General features: G+C 31.8%; 1 protein-coding gene across 49 annotated transcripts in view; it reads left to right on the top strand.

Moving 5' to 3' along the window:
- The first annotated feature begins 2,986 nt into the window (after positions 1-2,986).
- LOC114310685 (galactokinase) overlaps positions 2,987-13,855 on the top strand; it is a 79,022-nt gene continuing 68,153 nt past the window's right edge. For 13 of the 49 annotated variants that reach the window (XM_082878709.1, XM_082878694.1, XM_082878710.1 and 10 more), the window contains exon 1: positions 3,036-3,363. Coding sequence is in view for 24 of the 49 variants with exons in the window: in XM_082878675.1 (XP_082734801.1) it covers positions 3,265-3,363 (99 nt within the window). In the remaining 25 variants the exon portion in view is untranslated. Of the gene's footprint in view, positions 3,364-8,563; positions 8,614-13,855 lie in introns of all 49 variants that reach the window. The other 36 variants (XM_082878673.1, XM_082878671.1, XM_082878672.1 and 33 more) reach the window with 11 other exon arrangements.

Here is a 13,855-nt window from a genome sequence, read left to right on the forward strand (position 1 = left end):
AAAATTACTTTCAAAATACAGAACCAAACAAATCAAAAAAATTTCTAAACTCCCTCCCCAAAACAATTTTTAAAAACTACTTTCCAAAAACCAAACCAAACCAAACATACCCTTTATTTCTTCTTCCTCTCTAAGAATATGAACAGATTAAATCCTAAAAATAACAAATATCACACTTTATACTAAAAGAAGCCGGAAAGATTGCTCGAGTGCTCACTCTCGCTCAAGCGGTGCGACTAAAGACCGTACTCACATATATGCCAATCGCTCATCTACCATTTGAATGGTAAAACATGTTTTTTAAAAAATCAAAATGTAAACATAAATACTGGATGAACCAATTTCACTATTCAAACACACTAAAAATCGCTCAAGCAATTAATCAACTTTAACAATGAAGTGACAAAAAAAAAAAAATACTCAAATCAAGATTCAAAATATTGGACAATTGTGTACAACTCAAGTTAAATTCACATTTAAACCCTCATAACACATATATAAAACGAATATATATATATATATATATTTGACCAACGAGATTGTCCACCACAAAAACTAACATAAAAGAAAAGTTGAAAATCCACGGCAAACTCTAACCCTCAACTTGAAGAATTTGCATCAGTGACTTGAAATTAAACACACATTTCAAAACTTGGAATGATCTCCAAATCCAAAATTTCCTTTAATAATGAGGTAATACAGCTTTGGAATCATCATGAGAAATGTATAATTTATTCATAACCTCGATAAGAAAAACTTAACAACAAAAAAGAAAAAGAAAAAGAAAAAGAAAAGAGTCTTCCTCAACTAGTTAATAGGAGCCTGCATATGTTTTAGGACACAAAATGCCATCTGCATAGTACAGAAAATACAACCATTCACCTAATCTATGTGGATCATGATTGGAATAGATTCTGCATAAGGAAACATGTAAAATTTAATAGACAGAAAAGTGAGTAGAAGTGACTTTGGTCCAAAAAGCAAAAGGAGATTATTTAAATTGAGAATCTGCAAACAGAACAAGCTAGAGAAAGTGAGAAACTGATATAATCATACAAGTATTACCAAGGTTCATTTGGACCTAGCTAGCAAAATAATTAAGCAACTGAATCCTATCCTCCTGACTAGGAAACTCAAAATTATAATATCAGGGTTCAAAAGAAACTCAACTCTGACTAGGAAACTCAACTCAACTCTCAATCCTATCCTCCTACACATTCAGATTCAGAGCCTAAAACTATTATACCCTCCTAAACCAGATGATCCATGCCCAAAATTATAATATCAGCCCCCAAAAAATACAAAATCAGTTCCAAAATCAGTCCGAAATTTAGAATATACCAGTCCCAAAAATCAGTTCCAAAATCAGTCCAAAAATTAGAATATATCAGTCCGAAAATCACAATATTAGTCTAAAAATCACAATATCAGTCCGAAAAATCAGAATATCAGTCCGAAAAATTAGATTGATGACAAAGAAGAAAAAGAGGAAGATGAGAGAGTGTGAGGGAAAAATCAGTCCCATTGATTGTGTTGTGTTCTGCAATGGCGAACAAGATAATGAAATTGATGATAAAGAAGAAAGAAAGGAAGATGAGACAGTGTGAGAGAGTGAGAGTGAGAGGCAGAAGGAGAGGGAGAGGGAAAGAGAGACGAAGAAGAGGGAGAGAAGACATACCTCTTTGTCTTCTATTGTGTCGCTTCAGGTTGTGGAATGAGAAGACGAAGAAGACTCATTTTAGGTCAATCTTGTTTATTCGGTCATTAAAAAAAAATAAAAAAAAAAGACAGATTCAAAACGACGTCGTTTTGACAAAAAATTTATTAGCGACGAAAATCATTATGTTGCCATAAATATCATTCATCTTTCAGCGACTATTTTAATTCCGTAACCAAAAAATCCAAATTGGCGACAAACATTTTCGTTGCCATATATTAATTTTGTCGCCAAAACTTTTTTAGCGCTCCCGCGCACAAAATTAAATTGGCGCCAACCATTTTTGGCGACGAATTGAGATATTTGTTGCTAATGGTGTATTTTTGGGCGACCAACACGTATATTGTCGCCAAAAACATACAATTGGCAACTAAATTCAATTTGGTTACTAAAAAATGTCGCCAAAAATGTTTTTTGTTGTAGTGATTGGAATGAAATGGAATAACATGATTATTCTATTAAAATATCTATCATCATCTTTGATTCACCAAAAAAATAATAAAAAATACACCCTAAATTGAATCATCATTCACATTATAAAAGAATGATAATTTCATACTAAAGTCTAAGGAATAATTATTTTAACTCGTTTTAGCGAATCAAACAATTCCTAATTGTTAGACTAAGTCCAATAAATTGTACTTTTAAGTTTGACTTATTTACATAATAAACTGGTTTCGAACGACAACCATTGTTGCTATAATGCTATTGTTATTGTTATAATTTGACAATAAATAGTGTTATTTTGTCAAATTATAGCAATGGTGCTCTAATGGTCATTTGCTATTTTAGCAAATCTTAACTAATTTTTTCTCCAAATTTGTAGGTGTTGTTTGGATATAGATTTTTTTGTAATTTTATTTTTGTTTATTTTTTTATCTTTTGTGACATTTTTTTACCTGTTTGTAAAAAAAATTATATATTTATATTATTTCAAACTAGACAAATATAAAAAATGAATTTTTTTTGAAAAATTAAAAAAAAAATTTAAATATAATTCACCCCACCAAAAAATATATCACTATATATTTAATAATTTTTTTTAATTATAGAAATTCGAAATATCACTGTCTGAAAAAAACAACCGTTTAAAGATAACTGTTGTTATTGAATTTTTTTTTTTTTTTTTAAGCCAAACAGAACACAACGGCTGTTTTATGGGCAGAGTGGGAGATCACAACCGTCCACGTCTAAAATGTTCAATGGTTGAGATGATTATCTGGAATCATCCAAACCTCTCCTCTCACTCTCATCACACTGTCTTCCCTCTCCCAGTCACTCTGTCTTCCCTCTCACTCTCCTCAAACCGATCTCTCTCTCTCTCTCTCTCTCACACACACACACACACACACACACACACTCGCACTATCTTCCCTCTCCGCAAACTGATCTCCCTCTCTCTGACTCTCGCTCTCTCACTCTCGCACTGTCTTCCCTCTCTTCACCGATCTCTGTACTCTCCCATCTGTCTCTCTCTCGCTCTCCGTCTATATACACATCATATATATATATACACTTTGATTTTTTGTTTATTTTTCTGTTTGTTGATGTGGAGGCGATCGCGATTTTTCAAACTCAGGTCTCGCGATGGCTTCAAACCGGATCTTCAAAGAACTCAAGCATCTCCAGATCTTCAAACAACTCAGGTCTGTGCTCTCCGATTTTTCGTAATTATTTATTTTGATTTTTGGTTTAATTTTTGTTCATCCAAATATTTTTGTTCATCCATTTATTTTATTTTGATATTTATTTTGATCTTCAAAGAACATCCATCTGATTTTGGTTTGGTTTATTGTGATAATATCCATCTGATTTTTTCACTCCATTTGGATCAACTGATTTGGTGATAAATGATTAAAAAAAAAAAAAGAGAAACCAAATTTGGGTTTGTCAAATTTATTCTGAAATTTGTGAATTTGGCAAAAAAATTGTATAAATTGGGTTTGATTCTGATATGTGGGTTTGATTCTGAATTTGTTGGATTTTCTACTGTTTCAAATCTGTTTCTTCATTTAAATAAATTGGGACCTTACTGTTTCTATATTGGGACTCATATTTTAAAATAAATTCCCCATTTAAATGACGTTTTATTGCAAAAATGTCATTGCCACGTCATTTTAGTGATAAATTTTGTATGAATAACAATTTGCTTTCTCATATGGTCTGGTATGTTTTATTATTTTATAAATATAATAAATCCTATGCATACACACTATTGTTACATATAAAAACGTGAAATAAAATGAGAGAGCTATTATTTATCAACGACTCCATTTCACCTCTTGTATTTATACTATAAAAGTCATGTACATGTGTCAAAAAAATCATATTAAAAAAATAGTAGAACTTACCATGTCACATGAAAGATTAGGGGTGTAAAAAAAATCGATGAAACCAAACTGACCACTCAAGATCAACCGAATTTTAAGTTTTCGATGCATTTTTTTTATACTGGTATTTTATTTCGATTTTGAAAATTTTTACATTAATATAAACTGAAAGATTAGGGGTGTAAGAAAAATCAATGAAACCGAAACGATTGCTCAAAATTGATCAAAATTTTAGTTTTATGTCTATTTTTCATATTGGGTGGTCTGTTTTGATTTTGAAATTTTTTACACTAATATAAACAGAATCAATTGAAATATTATATTGAAAAACTTTTATTTTTTAAGTGATTAATAATTCAATTTTTGTAATAAAAACTAAGAGGGAGACATTTTCACTATTTTTCTTCATTTATTCCCAATGTGGAATTTTACAAGTTTTTATAAAATATTTTAAAATTTCATGTGAATCCTTCTTCGACACCAAATTGACAAAACCAACAAAATTGAATTGTAATATGCGGTTTATTTCGATTCTTCAACCACCAAAACTGAAAGATTCAATTTGGTGCTAAATTTTTTCATAATTCTGACCAAACCAAACCACTTACACCCCTATAGAAGATGAAAACTTGAGATAAAATATTGGGCAAATTACACTGGTAGTCTTTGACACTCATGTTATTTTGATCCTTATAATTTCAATTGGCTTGATTTTGGCCCTGAATTTATGATATTGTCTCAATTTGATCCAATTGATTATAATTGTTATTGATTTTTTTATGAAAAATGTGCACATAAGAATATGTGTCATGCTTTTAAGAGTAAAATTATAAATTTATCTAACTCAGTAAATTAAGCTCAAACAACATAGTAATCATTTTTTGACAAAAATCACAATCAGTATTATCAATTGAACCAGATTGACACTATAAAAATCAAGCCAATTGAAAGTGTGGGGATTAAAATGACATGGTGGACAAAATTCAAGAACTAACAGTGTAATTTGCTCTAAAATATTTCAATCATACATGACAATTATGATAAAATAAAATAAATTTGACGATAAATAACATCACGTGTTCAAAATTTTTTATCCAAGTTAGATAGGGATGTATGTCAATATGTTTTCAGGGCAAATGCTCTTGCCAACAAACACAGTTGTGATCCAACACCATTTAGATTTTCTTTTTTTCTGCTGTTTAGAATTTTTGAAATTGTAAATAAAAATTTGTTTGGTTTATGTTTTTGTTTACAAAAATTTTCTAAACACCAAAAAAACTAGTTCCCCCCCCCCCCCCAATTTCTTCCTCTTTCGCCCACCCTTTTCAATCATCACCCACTACTCTCATTATTTCCACCACTTCCACCAACCACTTCCCTTGGTCATCAATCACCTCCCACTTGTGATAACCACCTTCGGTCACCAATTCTTTTTAGAAACAAGCTTTAACTAGCACTTTAGATGATCGAGCGGCCATTATTTCCGACCGTCAACCACTTTCGACCGTGACCTCTCACTATTGGCAATCACTTTTGGCCACCACTAACCACATCCCACCAGTGGCACTTACTTTCGGCCGCCACCTTCGGAGGCAAACAACCACATCTGGCCATCATCTTCAACCGTCTACAACTACCTCCTGTAGACCAATTCTTTCACTTTTTTTCAAAATAAGTTTTTTAAAACATGTACGTCAAATTTGTTTTTTGTTTTCGTTTTTACCTAAAATAAACATAAACATATTTAATATTTTTTGTAAAATAAAAATAATAAAATGTAAATGTTACCAAACCACATCTAAATCATTTCACCTTAATCTAAAAACACAATTTGAAATATCAGTTTAAAAAAAAAAAGAAAAGAAAAATTAGAAAGTGTACAAAATAATTTTACAAGTCCACGGATTTTTTTCCTCACTTCTAGCACAGCTGAGTATAAACTTGGATTCTAAGAGCAACTCCAATGGTTTTTCTATTTGCCTTGCCAAAGCCAAAAAATAACGTGGCTTCACAAATGCACTACTCTAATGGTGTGCCATTTGCCATGCCAAAAAATGGCAAAGTCAGCTGTTTTTTTGAACCTCCAACTGTTAGTTTCACAACTTCTACAAATCAAAACTCTACCATAAATTTTCAAACCACAATAAATTTATAAAATTACAAAAACTCAATAAAGATCCGTCTAGAAATTCAGCTTTCCAAATTTAATTTGGAACCCTCAAATTTTTTGAATATGGAAAGTTTCTAGATTGTACAAAATTTTAGAATAATTTAGAACCCAAATTTGAACACAAATTTAGAACAATTTACAACCCAAATTTGAATTTGGCATTTGGTTGTGCCAAAATGGCAAGTCCCTATTAGAATGGTATAACCAAAAAAATAAGTTTTGTGCATTGTAGTAAGCCAAAAAATAATTTTGACAAAGCTATTTTAACTTGAGCCATTGAGGATCTATCTTGCAATTTCAAAAACGGTTCTGAGTTTGCTAAAAAATTTCCAAGCTATAGTATTTTATAAATAACTAGAAGGCTGAGAGCACATAATTTGTGGTTGAAAAAAATCATGTGCGTTACCAGGCAGTTGAAAAAATATTTTAAAAAAATTTGAATAATAGCATAGCTGACTCTTGTGGGCATTTTTAATATATATATATGTATGACATGTCTGCACTAATTTAATTGTAAGCTTTATATTATATATTATAATATTAAGGGTACACACATAACGTGTGTATCATGACAATTGTTTAAAGTAATTAGATCTCATAATTATGACACTTATATTTGAAGTAGTTAAATATGAGAGGAACAATTATCAAGTTTAGAATTACTTTGGAAATTTTTTTTCTTTTGACAATTTACACTAATTTATTCATAGGTTTTATATAATAGAATAGATTAACAACCAAAAAGGCCGGTTATGATGGGAAGGATTTGTATCCAATTCTCATAAATGATTTGGACTATCTAGTCAAGTCATTGGGGTCTATTTCAATGATATGAATCATTCAACTTCTAATTTCTTGTATGTAGACTATTAATTAAAAAAAAAATCAGATATATTTGGTAATTATAGCTATGTATTTTCATCATTTATTTAGAGAAAAAATAAATAAATGAACGATAAGTAATTAAATATGATTAAAATTATCGAACAAAATAAATTTTGTATGTGAATAATTTACATATAAATATCAAAAGAATAAATAAATCAGATTCTCAAAATGGGCCAAAAGAATGAATGATCATACTATCAAAATGGGTCATGCGAAAGGCCCCCCAAAGGTGAACTTGATGAGTGGAAGCCTCCCTACCCCTCTCTTTGGGCGAGAATTTAGTGGTAGGAAACCCTACCCCACCTTTTGTGGGTGTGTGTTTTTTTGTTTTTTTTATCTTTTACTGCGAGTCCCTGTCTCCATGGCCGACTGAAGAGAGAATATCAAAGAGGAAGTCTGAGTATCAAAAGAGAAAAAAGATTGGTCCAGGAAAGAAGCAACTGGTCGTTCTCCTTGATGGTATATATTTGTATTTCTCTCTCCGGTTCGCATGCAATTCCTCCTTATATGTAGTTATAGAATTGCACAACAAAGAAACATGTAACTAGCAAGTAGCAACAGAGTGGTTATGCTCACCTTGCCTCGCCTCGCCTCTATAACATTAAAAAAAAAAAAAAAATCAGAGAACTAAGAAGACAACAATGGAGCATTAAAAACCACCTTTTTCCTTTGAAGTTATCTGAGCTAATTTAATAATGTGTCATACATTGTGGTTTCGTGGTGCCTATCTTGACATACTTCCCATTTGATTGTATTAGGGCTTCCCACTCCTTTGCTTAGTGCCACAGGCATTTGAAGCCTTCTCAACCCAACAAATATGCCCAACAAAGTAAACGTTAATACATAAAGAAAAAAAATTACGCTTATGGTTCTAGCTAAATTTTTTTCCCACTTAACAAATGCCCTAGTTGAAAATTAGTTCCAGTGACTTCCAATAAAGAATGTTCCATATGCTTCTTTGTTATATTATTGGTTTTGTAAATAGTAAATACTAAAAATCTGTACAAATACAAAAGAAGCAAGGACACCTACTTCACAGTAATAAGAAAGAGAGAGTATAACAACAATAATTGTTTTAAGAAGCTGACACACTAATTTTGAAATTAAAAATTATAAGAATCCGATAAGAAACTGTTTTCATATCACCGAATACGTGATAAAGTACTATTGTTCTTCACTATTTTTTTGTTAATAAACTGACACACTTATGCTTGGTGTTCATTCTGTAAGCCAGTATCCAAAGGCTACCTATTAATGTTTTGAATTTTCTTTCATCATTCAACTTCATGACTGGTATGGTCCTAGCTATTGCAATTGGAATTTTTAATTAATTAGGCATTTGTCATGAAGTTAATTGCTTGATTCATTGTTAAGAGGTAATTTATTGGTTTCACGGATTAAATTATAGTTTCTTTGACGTGTATAACGTTGATTATTATGCTAATTGTGGTCATTTAGGTTATCGCCTTCGTGGTGGAGTGAAAAGCCTGCCAAACTTGTCGGCCTAGGTATTAATGAACCTGTTTGCTTTATCAACATTTGATGCATCAGCCAAAAAAGTAATTAATTAGCTTGAAGTAATCAGCAAATTTGCCATTTTAAATACTAACTTATCTAATGGGTGTACAAAGTTAGTAATCAAATTTTAATTAAATTCATTGAATAGGATTATGGGAGAAAGAAGAAAATTTTCACTCACCCACTTGACACAAATACAATCAGAAATACTGCCACCGACATTGTAGCCATTTGTTGAGATACTCCATTTGATCTTCTACTTGATCGAACTTAGCAGCTAAGAAATTGTATAGGCAGATAGAATTCGATGTAGTAATTTTGATTATCACTTAGTTGATTAGTCTAAAGCTTTTATAACCTTTGTTTTTGCACTAAACAAAATTTGGTTATTGTTACGAAACTAATTTTTCGCAATAAGTAAATTTACTGTGATGAAAATTATTTTGTCCTTATAGTTCACAAATTCCATGGTAGGAAGTTTTAAAGCCAGTGGGAGTTAAATACTGCCACGAATTAGTTTCATCACAATAAATTTGTTGCAATAAAGATTAAATTAGGACATATTGTGACAAACTATTTTGTAACAATAGGTAACTGTTAATTGCCACAAAAATATTGTTGTAATACGTTGTTGAGTACTTGAAGGAGGGCATGCGGATCTCCTGTGCTTGTGGGCTCGTCCCTCTTGTTTGGCTTCTTGCTGATGGGGGCTTCTATGATCACATCTAAGGAGGGTTTCCATGCATTGTTCACCCTTCCTTCCATTTTCTTTTAATGAGAAAAAATATATACATATGATTATTTAAATATGATTGTTACAATAATTAACAAAACAACTTGGATTATTAGTTAGGTCCAATCAATATTAGGGATAAAATTATAATAAAGAATTAATTATTGTAAATTTTGAAAATATTTATCCATCTGAGTATTATTTCAAGTTAAGTTGGATGAATTTTTTTTTTTATTCTGTCAAACTCTAATTACTCCAAATCTTATATAACATTAACCAATTTTCAAATAATAGATGGATGATATATACTATTTTATTTTTAAAATTTGGATTATAAAATGCATCTTTTTATTTTGTTATTTTTTAATTAAGGGAAAATATTATTAACAATCATATTTTTTAATTAATAGTACATCTCCTATAATAGTACATCTACTACAATGGGATACAATATAATCTCACATGATATATAATAGTACATCATCTACTATAAAATTTGAATATTGAGACAAAAAGGGTTGTTGAGAAAGTTCGGAGGAAGAAAGCCAATGGAAAATTTGAGCCATTGGTTTGAATTTTATTTCTTTTGTTTTCTTATGGTTTTTCATCAATTGAGCTTGGCATCATGTTGCAATTGGTTCTTTGCAATAGTAAGAGGAGAGGGAATAGAATGTATGTACTCAGAAATTATATGACTTGCCCCCTTTTCTCTTATTTTATGGAGATATTCCTTTTTTAATAGATATTGTATGACTTGCCCTTTGCATTACTTTTCTTTAATGGGTTGATTTTCAATTTGAAATACATGTATTTGTTGTGTGTGTATGTGTTCCATTGAGGTTTACTTTGGCAAAGAGTTTTACACAAAGGAATTGGTTTTGATCTTCTGATTTACATCACTTTTTGAATAATGTTGTTGTTTTCTACCTTAGGTTTGACATCTTTTTGTTCAATAGGATTGGAACAACCCTTTACTTTTCCCGGGTAGCATCCAAGCTTACCCAATCTAAGGGGCTTGGAAATAGAGGGTTCCAAGATTTATGATGAAGATAAGGGTGCTAAGATGAATGGGAACCATATAATGGCCTTTGTTCCTCTATGGATGCTGATATGACAGCTGTCCCTATTGAAGAGCTTGATATACATTGTTGAGCTCATTTCCAGACAACTTAAGCTTTTGAGCTTGATGTATATTATTAAGCTCATTTCCTAACACCTTAAGTTTTTGGGACTAGTGGTGATCTAATAGTTCCCCCCCCCCCCCTATACGATCAATACATATGGTATGTACTTGTGTCTATGTGGACCTAAGAAAGAGAGATTTATATTTTACTTTTAACTGTTTTAAATTATAATACTAAATTCCAGACCTTGTGTCCATTTTTTCTAATTGACCTTGAGATAAAGACTATGATCACTTGGACTATCTTAGCTTGAAACATCAGTGCAGAATGTTAAGTTGACCTTCTTAGCCCTGCAATCATGCATCAGGTTTCTTTACTATATATTGATTCTTTTAGCTTTGATTCTCTAAGTTAAGTTCATGCAGCTGCATTCATCTTCGTATGTGCACTCAAGTTTGAAAAACTGATGATAACTGTAGGGATATTACAATTTAAGACACTAACATTTTCATGGGATTCATTAGTTTATACTTTGGTGGTATAGTTATTGTTTAGTAGAGTAATTTGTTACTTGTTAGTTTAGTTTTATGAGTTCACATCTGCTACGTGTAGTGTTGGTGATGTGGGGAACTGACGTGGTTATTTTTGCAATAAAATTGCTAGATCCTTTGCCGGTCTATTGAATCAGAACCTTTTAATTTTTTTTGTCATTGTATGGCGTTATTGAGAAGATTTAATTGCCTTCATATCCTTATTGTACTTATAGTTTGTTGGCTTTGTCAATGGCCTGGATTTAGGAGATTAAGTGGTAGCACTAGAAGTATGTTAACTATTTATTGTGGTTTGTTATTCTAATCTGTTACAGAGAGTTACCCCATTTTAGAGTTACTGATTTTGATTTAAGATGGCTGTTGATCCAGATACCATAGTATGTTTTATCCTATACTTCCATTTTGTAGAATATTTTATCCATATTATCTTATAGCTAACTTTTTATTCATATATTTTGTTTTTATTATATGACTAGCTTGCTAAAGCATTTGAAATACAATTTTTAGAAGGAAAACAAATTGAGGATTCAAACATGTATATTGGTTACCTTGGAAGTACACAAAATAGTATAAAAGTGGTGTACCACCTTGAGTCACAATCAAAAGATTTATAATGGTGGTACGATTTTGCGACGAGTCACTGCAGCCCGTATTTACTGAGAGTAATTGGAAAGTGTCAAAGTAGTTTTGTTGTTTTCACAGAGGTGGTAGAAGGAACTCTACACGATTGGGTGAAGAAAAACCCTCTCATTAGTTCTAAGTATCCTAAAAGGTTGAGTAAGTCTTTTATTGGCATCTTGGGGTAAGTGCATGTCTATGTCATCTTTGCTATTTATCCAAGTAATTCATTCATTTGTTTTTTTGTCTTTTCATTCAAATTTTTTTGGTCATTTACTCTGTAAGGATATACTTAATGGCATCATATACTTCAGATGTATTGAGACAACCACATGGAGAAATTTGTGCAAACAATGTCTACTTAGTTAATGGAAATGCCAAGCTGGGCAAACCTGTAAATCCGGAGTGGTACGAGAAGACATTGGGGGATGACATTGACAAATTCTGTGTCCAAATGGTCTAAATTTCCGTTTGTTTTGGAAAGTATAGTATTTCTTTAATTATGATTTTTTAAGTATTGTATAGTGTTTTTATTATATTGATTCTCACGCTTTTTGTTATACAAGCATTTGATGAATGTAATTAATCATCAGATCTTGTTGATTTTAGATGCAAGATACGAGTATAGACTAGTTGCCTATTCTCTTGTTAAACACCATTCTAGCCTATACTTGCATCTTACATCTAACGTCAACATGATCGGATGATTAATTGCATTCATCAAATGCCTGTATAACAAAAAGCGTGAGAATCAATAGGAATAAAAACACTATACAATACTTAAAAAATCATAATTAAAGAAATACTGTACTTTTTAAATTTGTTGTATTTTTGCACGTATCTATGCAAATGTTCCAAACCAAAGGGAAGTTTTGACCCTTTGGACTTAAATAGAGACTTGACTATGCCGCAGAACTTGTCAATGTCATCCCCAAATGTCTACCACTCAGGATTTAGAGCTTTGCCCAACTTGGCATGTCCATTAACCAAATAGACATTGTTTGCACAAATTTCTCCATGTGGTTGTCTCAATGTAAATCTGAAGTATATGATGCCATTGAGTATATCCCTACAAAGTGAATGACAAAAAAATTGAATGAAAAGACAAATGAATGAATTACTTGGATAAATAGCAAAGATAGAAATATGTACTTACCCAAGATGCCAATGAGGATACTCAGAATCAATGAGAGGGTTTTTCTTCACCCAATCGTGTGAAAAGCAACTCTTAGTAAATACGGGCTGTAGTGACTCGTCGCAAACTCGTACTACTTAGTATACATGTTTGAATCCTCGATTTGTTTTCCTTCTGAAAATTGTATTTCAAATGCTCCAGCAAGCTAGAGTCATATAATTAAAACAAAATAAAAATATATGGATAAAAAGTTATACGATAATATGGATAAAATATTCTACAAAATGGAGGTATAGGATCTTGAATCAAAATCAGCAACTTTAAAATTGGGTCACCCTATACCCACTTAATCTCCTAAATCCAGGCCATGGACAAAGCTAGTGAACTAGTATACGATAACGCATACAATGACGGAAAAAAATTGAAAGGATTTAGTAGTTTTATTGCAAAAATAACAACTACGTCAGTTCCCCACATCACCAGCAGTACATGTAATAGAGGTGATCTCATAAAAAATTTGTTCGTGTCTTAAATTGTAAACAATAACTGTACTACCAAAGTATAGATTGATGAATCCCATGAAAATCTTAGTGTCTTAAATTGTAATATCCCTACGATTTTTGTCATCTTGCATCTCTGTCCTTTCTTCTTCTGTTATGATCTCTAGTTTGTGACACTGATGATGAGAGGGCCACTGCTGCTGCCCTCAAAATTGCCCCTCTTCACCTTGACCATGCCTTCTTTTGCCCCAGTCTTCTTTTCCTTTTCGACTCACTATTCGGTTGATCTTCACCACGGCTTCTACTCAGCAGTGCTTGATTTGTATTGATCACTCTTCTTTGTTTTATTTCTGCCTCATCTTGACTCAGTTGCTTATTTGATCCCAATGGACCTACAATTTCCTCAATGGATGGCGGGGTTGGTGATTGATATTTTGTGATTTGGGCTTCATCCTGTTTCCATTCACTTCTTATGTGGTTTAGACCTCCAATTAATAATCCCTTGAACTGGGCTTGGTCCAACATAATATTTAATGCTGGGCTTGTGCTTATGCTCTTCATAAAGCCCACC

This window comes from Camellia sinensis, chromosome 7 (genome assembly GCF_055761805.1).
Source record: "Camellia sinensis isolate YWXY chromosome 7, ASM5576180v1, whole genome shotgun sequence".
Lineage (NCBI taxonomy): Eukaryota > Viridiplantae > Streptophyta > Magnoliopsida > Ericales > Theaceae > Camellia > Camellia sinensis.